Source organism: Dromiciops gliroides, chromosome 2 (assembly GCF_019393635.1).
Source record: "Dromiciops gliroides isolate mDroGli1 chromosome 2, mDroGli1.pri, whole genome shotgun sequence".
NCBI lineage: Eukaryota > Metazoa > Chordata > Mammalia > Microbiotheria > Microbiotheriidae > Dromiciops > Dromiciops gliroides.
The window spans coordinates 307,329,213-307,344,012 of record NC_057862.1 but is presented as its reverse complement, the minus strand read 5'-3'; the positions used below and the strand labels follow the sequence as shown (position 1 = coordinate 307,344,012).

At 36.8% G+C, this 14,800-nt stretch overlaps 1 protein-coding gene across 1 annotated transcript in view; it reads right to left on the bottom strand.

Moving 5' to 3' along the window:
• The window catches only part of CTNNA1 (catenin alpha 1), a 134,729-nt gene extending 120,989 nt beyond the window's left edge, over window positions 1-13,740 (bottom strand). Inside the window, 3 exon segments of the mRNA XM_043985392.1 lie at window positions 7,871-8,066; window positions 10,155-10,261; window positions 13,719-13,740. Coding sequence (XP_043841327.1) covers window positions 7,871-8,066; window positions 10,155-10,261; window positions 13,719-13,728 — 313 coding nt within the window. The 5' untranslated portion in view covers window positions 13,729-13,740.
• Window positions 13,741-14,800: the final 1,060 nt, after the last annotated feature.

Sequence of the window (14,800 nt, the reverse complement as noted above, 5' to 3'; positions counted from 1 at the left end):
GAGCACCTTTTTTTATTCCATGAAAAAAAGTAGATTTCCAACACCTGCATGCCCAAAACATCCCTATTCTAGAATTCCTGGTTCTTGAAAGGTTTTTCTGAGGGGGTGTCTCAGCTCCAGATAAATACTCCAAAACTGAACAAAAGAATCTCCATTATTTAAAAAAAAAAAATCACCATTAACTAATCACCTAAGAAGAATCTACTTTTTAGCAAGTTATCCAAAAACCAACTGTTGCTTTTAACATAAAAATGATCTGAAAAATTATGCCATCCTAAATACTTCCATTTTTGGAGGTAAGCAAAGCCTAGGGAAGAAATGACCAACGCTTCATAGATTCATTTTACAACAATTTGCTCCTGTTGATTTATTTACTTATATAAATATGATACCTGGCACAGAGTAGGTACTTACTTCCTAAGTGTCTGACAATGACAAAAGTGAGGTATACAGTGGTTTGGTGATGTGCCAAAAAAAGTCACATAGGTAAATGAGTGGCAGAGCTGAGTTGAAACCAAGATCCTGACTTCAGACCTAGGCACTTCTTTGCATTATTTATACTTCGCACACTGCCTCACAGCAATGATTTTTAATTCAAGACACTTTAAAAATGCAGCTAACATCCACTCTATATGAAAGTATTCTAGACCAATTTTATAGAATTTTGCATGAAAATGATGTATTTTCAAACACTTGATGACTTTTTAAAAGCTAAATTTGTTGCCTTTATAAGAAGCAGAATAACATAATCATTTCCATCAGGTAGGGAAAGCATCACTGTATATTTATCCTTCAAAGTCCTTCCTCAGAGCTTATATTTTGAGGGTCTCCTAAATAATGACCAAAGAACCTAACTAAAATGCTTCATTCTGTTCAACACTTTTTTCTACCTTATTCTTGTTACTTGCCAGAGGATCCTTTTCACCTGCAAATCACATATCCTTAGATGAAAGCAATTACATGTGAAAAAGTATTATAACAAATGCAGATTTCACAATGAAACACACAAACTCAACATGGCTTCAAGGGAAAATGTCCAAAATTTTCTAAGGCAGCACATGGCAAAGACAACACTTAGAAACATTTGCATAAAACTACTGAATTCCTGGTTTTTAAAAACAGTCCCTCACATAACCTGCTCATACACCAACCTCCAAAATGATTTTTTGAAAATTTCTCAAAGGACTTTATGAATTAGAATAGACATTGAAAATAAACAATACACCATACAATCTACCTCTCAACCCCAAGAGACTAGTGACATTTCAGATCATTTTCATTGACAGGCAATGTAGAAAATTTAAATAGAATACTACATATATTCATGTTCTCATTTTCCTTATTCATTCAAGGGTGCCCTGCTGCTACCCAGACACATTCCAAAGAAAGATACTTACTTTAATGATTTCACATTCAAATACATGCATAACATGTATTCTGACGTGCAATCACTTTTTAAAGAAACTTAACCAGTGGAAGCTATGTTAATAGTATCATGGCTGAAATTCTACTTGCCAAAGTAAAAATTATGGTTCCCAAGGGAACTCTTCAGTCACACTGAAAATATGTACATATATTAGACACATATATATTATACATATGTGTGTATGTATACACACATACAGAGAGTGAGAAAGACAGACCAACAGACAGATGCACTATTCAGCTAAGATCCCCAAGGTAACCTGGTTCATTTAACTTTAAGAAGTTAGCATCCTAATTACAATGATTTGTTTGTGAGTTTAAGATGTGTAGGATAAATTTTTAAAGCAATTTCAAGATGACAGGAGGCATGGGAATTTAATAATTTCCCTTTTCTTCCCCTATTTCCATTCTGCCTGCCCCAAAATATGAAGCTTTGCAAAGCAGCATATGCTTACACCAGCCTGTGACTTGGAAGGAGACAGCATTCTTGGCACAATTTAAGACAAAGAAAATACAGTCTCTATTCTATTGAGTCTTAAGTCAGAGAAACAACTCAGACATAAAAAATTCAACTGACAACCTGTTAATGATTCTTTGGAATTTACATTTTACTTTTCCTGTTCTCCTACTCTGAACATAGTTACCAGGGAAAAAAGGGGGTGGGGGGATGTTGGGGGAATAATAAAAAAAAATCCTTTCTGTGCTCTGAAATGGTAAGAAACATCAGGAAATGGAAAGTTCCAGGTGAGCAGTGGAAATTGTAAAATAACACCTAAGGGCAGATGCAGGTTTAAGGAGAATCAGACAAGTGCCACATAGATTAGAGGAGTGACAAAAACAGAAAGATGAAACAGCTGTTTAAAAGGGTCATACAAAGGGGAAAAGAGCTGGTAAAAAACATGAATTGGAAGAAATCAACTGATTTCTCATTAGGTATAATGCAGAAGATGATTAGGCTATAATGTTGAAACCTAATTAAGGAAGCAAGTTTTAGATGTTTTTATGTTATTCCTCTTCTGTGCACTGATATTTGAGTTTGCAATGATAAATAGGTGTTAGCCTAGTTTGTTCCTGGGTTGGTGGGGCAAAAAGTTATAAAAAAGTTCTATGGTTCCTTTTTCCCCCCTTTTTAATGGGTATGAATGTATAAACTTTACAGGTTCATGGGAGAGTAATCAATCTTGTTAACCCAACCTCATTGGCATCCTAATTTAAACAATTAAATAAGACATTAAAACAGGATCAATAGCCTGTTTTCTTTTTTAAAGCTCCTACTCCAAGAATTCTATATATGTGGGCCCAACTCCTTCAGTATCCATCTCTCAAAACCCACTCTGAAAGGCAACTGACAGTTATTTTGGTCAAGAATATACTTTCATTTTAACATCCCATCTTCTGGGCTGCCTACACTACACATAGCATCAGTACTGTGTTGTTGCCTCTTTCTACTAGACAGGCCATTCATTTTCACATCTTTTCCACTTTGCTCTGGCTTGGTCCTCAAGTCAGTTGCTATAGGAAAAAAAATGTCTCCAGAGCCAAGAGCTTCCTTTTGACAGTATGGGGTCAATTATACCCTTCTTCCTTTTTTTTTCCCCTGAAGTACCCTGCTATATTTCTTTAAATTATCTAGCCCAGATTTACCAGTGGGGAAAAGGTTTAGTAAATCTTCCTATAGGAATCATTTATTCTATTCCCGGGGTTTGGATTCTTGGTCTCACTATAATAGATTTGCATAACAAAGAATTTAAGAATCTTAATCAAATACCAATTTAGTAAAAGAGCAGGCTCACCCACAACTTTGTGAAGTCTAAAGAGATTATAATTTCTACTAGATTCCGTACTTCAAAAATTTAAAGGCATTTTGACCACCGCCAGAATACACATTAACAGTTACTTAATCAACTATAACTAGTAAATTCAACCACAGTTGCTAAGCTGAAATTGCTATAAAAGTCTATTCTTTCAAAAGATTAAGAAGTACCTGCCTTCACACCTACCTTGTCTCTCTCCAGAAAAAAAAATAGTAATGTCATTTTGAATAAGTTTTGTTGTACTGCAATACTGAATCAACAAATTACTCCACAGTGAGTTAAAAAAACACATTAAGATTTGGACTCAGGATTTTATTGATTGGAAACAACATTTTCCTTCAGTAAGTCAATGATATGAAAGCTCTAACCTAAAGAACGAAAGGCTCCAAAGAAATCTTAAGATATCCACTTACCTAAATACAAATGGCTTTGAGAGGGGAGGAAAAACAAAATATTTCATATTTGTTTTTCTTCTGTTATTTGGACTAGGAAAAAGAATTTCGGAAATAAATTCTAACATCATCCTTTGCTGTGACAGACATCCCTGACACACTAACATAAAGTCTCACCACTCACCCACATACCCAAATACAGTAATGAGATATTTTTCCGATGCTACAGAGAGAACATGCTAAGCCCTCCCAGGCTCCAGAGTGAGAAGTCCACAAAGCCAAATCTCTGCCTTTGCCTCAAATGCTTTCCACACTTTTTACCCTGGGCAAGTCATTTAAGCTCCAAGGCTTCAGTTTCCTCATGTGTAAAATGAAGAGATTGGATTAGATGAGCTTTGATGCTGCTTCCAATTCTAAATGTACACTCCCATGACCATCCTTGAGATTGGCAGCCAGATAGATTTTTAGTGTGTGAGGCAGGCAGGCTATGCACCTAGTCAATGGAGTGAAAGTGGCTCCTAGTCCTCTACCCCACATCCACAATCTATAGCTGATTCTGTTTAATTCAACCAACATTAAATACTTATCTACATTCTATATGGAGGAACTGGAGGAAATATAATACAGAGGCCCCTGCTCTCATGAAGATTTTCAGTATATTTGAAGAGTATCTTCAGAGATAAACTACAACTTCCGTTTCTCATTCATTTTTCCCTGACCACTAGAAACTGGATTTCACCATTAAAAAATAAAGTTTCTTTTATTCCACTTTCTCTTTTTTCTTTCAAAAAATTATTTTACATGAGATGGCTGTCTTAGAATAGGAATGAAAGAGAAATGTAGGCAATGTAAAAACAAAAGATGCCAATAATTTTTTTTTCAAAAAAAGTATACACCCTATAATTTAATGATTATTCTCATATGATTGCCATCTCTATCATATCAATAGCTTACTGAAGGAGAATCTAAGAAGCAATTCAAGTCTAAAGCGGAAAACCCACCCTCAATTATCAAAAACCCAGTAGGACACCAACAAAGCAAAACCTCTATGGTCTCATGAGGCTATCCTGGTGGTTACTAACAATGTAGTTGTGCCAAAATTCTTCAATAGTTCACAGCACCAGAATACATGGTAGAAAGGGGAGGGAATAAGCATTTATACAGTATCTACTATGTGCCTGGCAGTATGCTAAGTGCTTTACAAATATCATCTCATTTGATCCTTACAACAACCCTGAGGGGTAGGTGCAATTGTTTCTTCTGTTTTAAAGTTGAAGAAACTGAGGCAAACAGAAGCTAAGTGACTTCCCTTGGGTAACACAGCTAGTAAGTGTATGAAGCTAGATTTGAACTCTGGTTTTCCCAAATCCAGGTACAATATTCTATCCACTATACCACCTAACTGCCAGTGTTCAATATTCAGAATGACTTCAGCTGTACACATGAAGGGGATAATGTCTGAGTTGGAAAAGTGATAAAAAGTAAGATTCTATATTCACCAACTATTTATAAAAGCACTTTTTATGATACAAAGAAACTGGAAACAGAGTAGCTACCCAACACTTGAGAAACAGATAAACTGTGGTAGATGAATGTAAATAGAATCTTATACTGTGCTGTAAGTTAAGAACATGATGAACTCAGAGAAAAGCACAGGACTTATATGAACTGATACAAAATGAAGCAGAAGCAAGAAAACAACATACACAAGGACAAGGACAACGTGAAAGAACCAAAACAAAAACAAAAAAAATCACAAAGAACAAGCTGGTCCCAAAGAATAGACATGAAAAGATACCTCCTAGGGAGGAGATCTAGGGGTATGGATACTGCACAGTCAGGGTTTGGGTTGGTTTGTTTTTTTAATGTGTTCACTGGTTTTTCTAGGGGATTTTCTCCTGCTTTTTTCTTCCCCCAAAAATGCTTTGTTTAAGGGGATGGGAATATTTAACCAATATCAAAAACGATCAGTTCAAGATGCCCAACGGCAATTTGAGATGTGAGACTGAAGGTCAACAGAGAGGTTTGGGCTAGAAAAGTAGATTTGAGATGCATCATCAAAGAGATCAATCAGGTCAGAGAAGCTGACAGTGGTGGTGGTAGTGGTGGTGGTGGTAGCAGCATCAGCAATGGCATTCCTACAGAGATCTATGGTTTGCAAAGCACTTTACTCATATTTTCTCATTTGATCTTCACAACAACCCTGGGAGGTAGTTACTATTATTATCCCCAATTTTTGATGAGGACACTTAGGCAGACAAGGGTTAAGCGATTTACCCAAGGTCATGCTACTAGTATCAGCTCTTCCTGACTCCAAGCCTGAAGCCACTTAGCTGCCAAGTATAAGATGGACAGGGGGTTGAAAGGTCTAGGTCTATGATAAACTAAAATAAATGATAAATAATTTAACCATATAATGGAGTTCCAGAGGACATAATGAAGGAGCAGGAGTTCAGGAAGGGTAACAGAAAAGGTAAGTTTTCACCTAGTTGGCCAGTGCCCCTGAATCACAAAGATTAAGGGAAGAACAAAGAAGTTTGCTAGCCATAGGATAACAAAGTAACATTTGCCTTAGGCTCCCCAACTCTCAAGAGTCCTCTGGTGGAGAAAAGTATCAGATTATTTATTCTTTCTCAAAAAACAGGGGAAGAGGGGCAGCTAGGTGGCGCAGTGGATAGAGCACTGGCCCTGGATTCAGGAGGACCTGGGTTCAAATCCGACCTTAAACCCTTGACACTTACTAGCTGTGTGACCCTGGGCAAGTCATTTAACCCCAATTGCCTCACCAAAAAAAAAAAGGGGGGGGGGGGATTAGTCTGGGTATGAGTCAGCAATACCTGGTAACTGCATCCCAAGAGTCTGACTAAAGATAACCTTGCCCATGAATTATGTCTTCAGCTCCAGAGCCCTGAAGGCTCTGAGACCCAAGTGCCTGTGGACTCAGGACTCATGGTAGATGAGGCCCTGGACCTCCAAGCCCTTTTGAGTCAGGAATGACAAGGTAACACTTTGCAATAACAGCAACCTAGAAGTGCATTTAAAGGGCAACAAAATGAAGACTAACATCCACATGGGGCTCTGATTTAAACTATGCTTGTGAAATTGTTTAAAAGAAACATTCGAATCCTCAGCAAGTTTTTTTGTTACTATGCCTATTAAACATAGTCATTAAGTCAAGCTTACATTGCTTTGCAATTCTTAGATTTTTATATCAAAATTTTAACTTAAGAGAGCTCTCATACTAAGGAAAGGTTAAAATAATGTGAAAATGTTTTCCATATCTTCTTGTTACTTCTCTGGACACTGCCATACAATTTGTTGCAAGTTAGGACAATCATACACTTTTCCCTTAATCACTTTAGGATGATAGAACCTAAGACCATTCCTAAAATATGTACAAAATTACACTATCAAATACTTACCATAGAACTCCAGCTTCTAAAACGTGTTATAACTCCCTGAATTTATGGTAGCCCTCCTTCCCATACTTAGTAATATCCTGGAGTGAATAAATCTGCTAGCAAAGTCAATCAAGTATTCTAAAGCAGTACTGGACTAGCTTTATGGAGCAAAATTTTAGTTTTTGTAAAATTCCATGTTTCTCAAAGGATAATTTCTTTTAAGTCCCCAAATTAATTTCTGTCAAACCTTAACCTCATTTTCATTTATATGGCTGAATTAACACATGACTCTGCAGATGCACTAATATAATCTATATACTCTTATGACAGCTGCTCCATTCTATCAGTCCTGTAAAATAGCAATTAAAGTTCTACAAGACAAATGTTAAGGCAAAGGTAAATTCCCAGATGTACTCAATTTGTTTTTTACTAAATTTCATAATTTCCAGTTATCTGTTACAAACACCAAAGAGAACTGAATCCAAACCTCCATTTTAAAAAAAGGTATTAGAATTTATGTATTTCTGCTGCTTGATTCTATTCTATTTTATTTTATTTTTTGGCGAGGCAATGGGGGTTAAGTGACTTGCCCAGGGTCACACAGCTAGTAAGTGTCAAGTGTCTGAGGCCAGATTTGAACTCAGGTCCTCCTGAATCCAGGGCCGGTGCTTTATCCACTGCGCCACCTAGCTGCCCCCTGCTGCCTGATTCTAAAAGATTCAAGCAAATGAATTTCAGAAATCATTGAGCAACTAGCCAGCCTAGAAAGGAAGGCAAAGGAAGGTTTTCTAAAGTCTATTTCTCTACCTACCAACTACCAAAGATCAACATTACCCACCTTGTTTGCGAACATCTTCTACAGCAGCCACAAGTTCCTCCTTGAGAAACTGGCTTTCCTTGGCAATTTTATCTCCCTTCTCCAAGAAATTCTCAGTTGCTTGTTCAACTGATGCAGCCAGTACATGGGCCTTCTTAGAGCGACCTCTTTTCTTGTTGGAGGGTCCCTTATTACTGGTGGTTACCAATGTTGTAACCTAAAGTAGTTTTACATTTAAAGAATAAATGTCAGATTTTTAAATGAAAATTCTAGGAAGACAAACATCCAGGTCATAGTCAGCTAGACACAAAACATTATAACCTAATACTTATGAACTCCTAGCAGGCATTAAACACTCACACAAAATATCAGAAAACAATCCTAATTCAAATAAGTGGTTATAAACTGTAGCTTCCACAGGAACTACGCCGACTGGATGGTTGAAGCAAAAAACACAGCAGAGTGTGATGAAGCAGAAATGATACATTCCAGGAAAGGTTTTAAAAGTTTACATTAGGACAAGAAAAAGTTTTAAGGGTCAAATCCATCATGTCTCCCATGCATCATTAAACAGAAGTTCCAGAAAGCAGAATGTGACTTTATGAGGGTGTATAGCAGAGCCAAGTTTTCAAAAGCATTTTGGGTTGTTTTTAATCCTTAAAAATTTGCTTCTGAAGACAAATTTCTCTTCATAGTTTATTCACATGAATTACTTTAGTAAGGACTCTTTAGTCAAGAGTCCTTTAAAAAGACACACACTACTGCCCACAGAAATAAAAAATGTTAAAGTTTTAAATCTCTGAATACTAATCATTTAAGTAACACAGTGAATAGCTATTTTATCTTTTGCACATAAGATGCTTAAAGACTTGTTATGGTTAAAAATGGAAAGAACTCAACTACAGAGTACTGCAGTAAATGGGCTCATAGGCTATAAATCTTCCCAATTCCTACTATATTCATATGTATAAATACTAATTTATATTAATGAGATGGAATTGGAGACGGGAAAAATGGCCCAAGCTATTCAATCTCATATTAACATAATCTAGCCAGTTATACTTATATTCTGTATAGTCTAGCCGGAGTTATTATTCTCAGTTAAATGTCATGGCATCATTCACAGTGGTATGTAGACACCTGTATATAGATAGGTATAAAGATAACTAACAAACATTAAAATAATCAAATTATAATAATCAAAAACCTCACACAAATTATAATTAAAATTAACATCTCTCACATAAACTCTCTACTCTGATACTTCTACCTCACTCCTAGATTATTAGGATAGTCTACTGATAAGTCTTCCTGCATCAAGTCTCTCTCCACTCCGGTCCATCATCATTCAACTGTCAAAGTGATCTTCCTAAAGCTTAGGTCAAGAGGCTCCCTATCACCTCTAGAATTAAAAACAAATATACATATAAAATCCTCTGGCATTCAAAGTCCTCCATAACTTGACCCCCTTACTACCTTTCCAAGCTCCTTATACTTTAAGCACCCCAACTCAACTCCCACTCCCCCACATATTCTTCGACATACTGTGTGTGACCCTGTGACATTGTTTTCCTTGCTATTTCTCACAAAATACTCCATTGCTCTACTCTGGGAATGTTCACTATTCCCCCTGCCCAGAATACTCTCCCTCTTTCATGTCTGCCTCTTGGCTTCCTTCCAATCCTAGCTGAAATCCCATCTTTAACAAGAAGTATTTCCTGATGCCGATTTCCTGGTGCCTTCCCTCTATGGATTACGTCCAATTTATACTGTTTATATCTTGTTTGTACGTAATTGTTTCCATGTTGTCTCCCCTATTAGGCTGTGAGCTCAAGCCCTTATGACAAGAGGGGCTGCCTTTTGCTTTTCTTTGTTTCCCCAGTGCTGAGCACGGTATCTGGCACTTACTCTTTATTGACTGACCTATCAAACCTACTACCTACTACTATCAGTTACCTACCTTCTAATATTTGGTATTTACAAAAAAATCAGGCCAGAGCCAGGTAGGTGGTGGTCAACCTTTCAAAACTTTGGTGTAAAAGGGACATAATGTGTTGTGGCAGAAAGAATGCTGATCTCAGTCATGAGACCTGAGTTCAGATCCTGGTCCTAATGTTTCCCAGTTGAGTAGCCAAGGGCAAGTTACAACTGTCTCATTTATCAAATGGGGATACTACTGCATGTAAAAACACAATAGTCCTGGCATCTTGGAGATAGTGAATAAAAGCTATCAACACAGAAACCAAGGCCCATCTTCTCAAATGACACTGATATAAAGCTGCAAAACTGGTGTGTAAATTCTTACCTGAGTAACAAGAGGCTCCAAAAGTCTTTCAACTGCCAGAGTCCTTATCTCTAGACTTTTGGGGTCCCATTTGAAGTTTATGTTGCCTGCATGTACAGCAGTCATTTCTGGAGGAAAAAAACAGACCACAGTCAAAATCTAGCAAGCATATTAGACACAAATTTACAAAACATGACTGTTTCATGTCCAAATAATCTTTCATTTTTAGTACTTTTATAAAGACCATGCTGCAAATTTGAGCCACAATTTATCTCTCTCCCTCTCCCCCAACCTAATCAATATCTCAATATTCATATTCTCATGATGAACAAAACCAGAAGATAAAAGGCAGCTGCAGCAGGGTGGCTCACAAATTCACCTTAGAGAGGCAAACAAAGGAGTTGTTAGAGTTGATTTCATAATGCACTCAGAAGCATTACAAAATATTTCATGGGACACTGATTATCTCACCTTGTTGTGCTTCTGAGAAGCATTAAGCAAGTAGATCACCATGAATATAACTGAAGTATATGTATCAATATCTATTGTAGAGGATAAAAAGAGTGAGAGAAAAAAGAATAGTATGTGAAGATCCTACAAAGCAAATCAACATACATTTGGTCACTTCAGTGCAAAGGCAGATTAGAGAAGGATGGCAAAAAGAATGTTATACAGTCGGTCTCAGTTTTGATGGGGGAAATGATTTGACTACCCAGATGTCTCACTCTTATAGATTAGTAACACCTTCATCCAGAAGAAAGTCAAAATAAGCTATCTAAATACAGTTGACTAGTTAAAGCAAGTCAAAATCATCTTCAAATTGGAAGGATAAAAAAAATAGAAAGATTATGTGAAAATTTTCCACAGGTTCAATATGATCTATTCAAGTGAACCACTGACGCCAAAAACAAGGAAGTAGAAAAAGACAAAAATTGACCAACGTTGTCACAACTATGCCAAAAAAAGTCCAAGATCACCTTGGCCAGGAAACCAGCTCACTAGTCAGAGAGAGACTAGGTAGCCAAAGTCAACACCACTTTGGAATACAAACTATTTTTAAAATTAAACCTATGGGGGCAGCTAGGTGGCGCAGTGGATAGAGCACCAGCCCTAGATTCAGAGGATTCACTTAACACTAGCTGTGTGACCCTGGGCAAGTCATTTAACCCTAATTGCCTCACTTAAAAAAGATTAAACCTATGGAGGATTATGGCAGAAGATTACATGTAATAATGATTCATAAAAGAGCAAAAAGCTAGAACAAACTGATAGGAAGCTTGATGTGAGTTGCATGTGTTCTGTTGGTCAGTTTGGTTAGCTATTTTTTGTTAAAAAGGGGAGTATTCTGTGCAGGAGTTAGGAGCATGAATTTAATGAGAAATAATTGTGGCATAAAGGGGAAAAAATTAAAAGGTGATTGAAAGGTATTATAATTTCTTCTGCCTAGGTATGATCTTATTTTAATATTCAGGTCACATATCCATTTTGAATTTATTTTAGGATATGCTATAAAATGTAAGTCTAAGTTTCTGCTGACTCTTTTCCCATTTTCTCATCAACTCTTGTCAAATAAGTTTTTTCTTAGGTAATTTATGTTTTGGGATTTACTGAATACTGGGTTGAGTTCCGTTATCTGGTTTTTTTCCTTATCCAATCTGCTCCACTGATTCTATTTTTTTTAAGTAGTACCAAATACATGTGATAATTATTGCTTTACAATATAGTCTGAGATCTGCAGGTGGTACTCTCTTCCTTTATTCTTACTTTTTTCATTATTGCCTGATATTTTTGGATCTTTTTCACCTAAAACTATTTTTTATTATTTTTGTCCAGCTATGTAGAGTATCTTTTAGTAGTTTGATTTGTATAACACTAGATATGTAAATTAATTTTGGCATCATTGTCATTTGTATGCTATTGGTATAACCCGTCCAAGAGCACTGATCATTCCAAATATTTAAATTGTTAAATTGTTCTTTATTTCTTTTCGGAATATTTTATGACTATCTATACAAGTATTTTATGTACTAAGTTCTTTGGTAGACTTACTCCCAAAGCATTTTGCAGTATGATTTGCAGTATGATGGCAAACTCTTATCCAAACAAAGCTTAGGGAAGATCACAAAACTAAATAGATGATTTAACTATATAAAATTGGGGGAAAAAAAACTTTTGCAAAATTAATCCAACTAGGAAAAACAAGTGGTCAACTAAGAAAAAAAATTTTGTATGAAATATTTCTGATTAGGGCCTAATATCTAAAATATATATACAACTAATAGAAAGATAGAGATAGTGCCTAAACTTAAGATCTCATTAAATCAGATAACTCCTACCGATGCAGGTCTCCACCTTCACTGCCATTTATAGCCTTAATAAAGCTGCCTTAAAAAATGAGGTTAAATGATTTATTCAGAGTCAAATAACCAGTATATATCAGAAGCAAGACTTGCAACCAGGTCTTCCTGGCTTTGAGGCCAGGTAACCAGTACATCACACTGCCTCTCTTGAAGGCCATTCACTAAAAATGAGTGGTCAAAAGTACAGGAACAAACTATATAAAAGAATGCTCTCAATTACTAAAAATGAATGCAAATCAAAACAACCCTGAGATTTCACCTCATACCCAACAAACTGACAAAGATAACAAAAGCTGAGAACAGCCACTGTTGAAGGGATTGTGGACAGAAAAGACTAATGTGTCTGTATTATTTGTGAACTATTTGAAGACGGCTATATGCTTTGACAAAGAGATTCCACTACTAAGTATATACTTCAAAAGGCATATGTAGCAAAATGGTCCCACACATAACAGCACTTCATGTAGTAAGAACTGGAAACAAGGAAGCTACCTTTTAGAGAATGGCCAAACAAATTTGAGCACAATGTTTTAAGAAATTATGAATATGATGAAACAGGATCAGTGGAACACTTATATGAACTGAGGCAAAATGAAAAATAATCAGAAAAACAACATACAGTAACGTAAATGAAGAAACTAGCAAGGGAAAAAATGTGAAAAATGCCGTGAAATTTTAATGAACATTGGCCTCAAGAGATGAGAAGGCATTCACTCTGCTTCTTTGCACAAGTTGGACGCAATGAGCGTGGTACTCCTATATGCAATACAGGTTTTTTCAATATGTCGGGTCACTATTTTATTTTTTTCCTCTTTTTAACTATTATAAGAGATGACCTCCTGGGAGACAAAGGCAGATACAATGTAAGTGACCTAAAAACAACAGATCTAAGATTTTTTTAAAGGCATAAATTTTCAAATAAAATAAGTAGGACCCAAAATTTTAAAACTCAAAACTGCCATGCTTTCCTCTCAAAGTATCCAATACATCTGTAATAGTATTCCTGATCTCAATGATGAGTCCTTCAACAGTTGATGTAATTTCAGGGCATGGCACCTCCCAGAAAAGCATGTGAATTCTATCATGTGGCTGAGAACATTAGAGAACTGCTCAGATTAGTTCCTAGTGATTTGGGCTACTTCCAATATGACTGGTGACAAAATCAGATGGGATGGATGCTGAATAAGAAACTCTCCCTTCCACATGGTCTATAAAAATAGCTCACCCCTTTCCATATGCTCTCTTCTTCTCCCCTTGTCTTCTGGACCCTAGTGCACAAGGCAGAATTGGAGGGGACTTCCCTCGCCTTCCCCTCTAGGAACAGAAAATGACAATGTTTTTAGTAAAAGCATATGGCAACCAAAGAGAGGAGTTCCCAGCTTTCTAGCATCTGGGCACTTCTTTCTATTTCTGAGGAAAAAGTCAGATGAGATTGCTGAAAATGGACTCGTGATTTGATGGATTCCATGATTTGAGAGTAATAATGTCACTTTGTGAGTAATCCTAATTTGAAGACTTCAAGGACATAAGGCTATAACTTATGTCTAATGACTGATCCATGCAGAAGTTGTATGAGCATGTCACCTGAAAGAGAAGTGAACTGAAAATAAGTTAAAACTAAGGAATAAAAGATGGACAACTAGAATACCAACTGCACTTGTACTCATATAACATACACAAAGACCTAGCAGAAGGCCTCCACTATATTATGCAGATCCTCTGGTAGATGTATGGGAAAATATAGCTAAGAATTATACAGGACAAGATGGCAGGTATAAGCTGGAAACTTCATTTGCTGCTGGAGGGAATGCCCAACATTGATGAAATTATAGGCTTGTTGAAATACTGACATGTGTGTCCATTATAAAATGAGGAGTAAGCAGCACTGCCACGGCAAAGGCAACAACAGGAGAAGAGATGCCAACAAGACTTGGGTAACAAGGCTCATTCTTGAGCATGTACGCAGGAATGTAGCCTCCATTATCTCTAGCTATATGAGTAACTCGGTAACTCTGACCCAGGCAGCTAGGTGGCACAGTGGAGAGGGTGCTGGCTCTGGAGTCAAGAGGACCTGAGTTCAAATTTCATCTCAGATACTTAATAGCTGTTTGACCCTGGGCAAGTCATTTAACCCCAATTGGCTTAAATAACTCGGGTTATCTCCAGTCGTCCTGATATATCTTGCATATATTGCCACTGGACCCAGATGGCTCTGGAGGAGAGACTAAGGTTGGTGACCTTGCACAGCCCTCCCTCAGTTAAATCCAATTCAGGGCAAGACATGACATCACTCTGATGTCATGATCC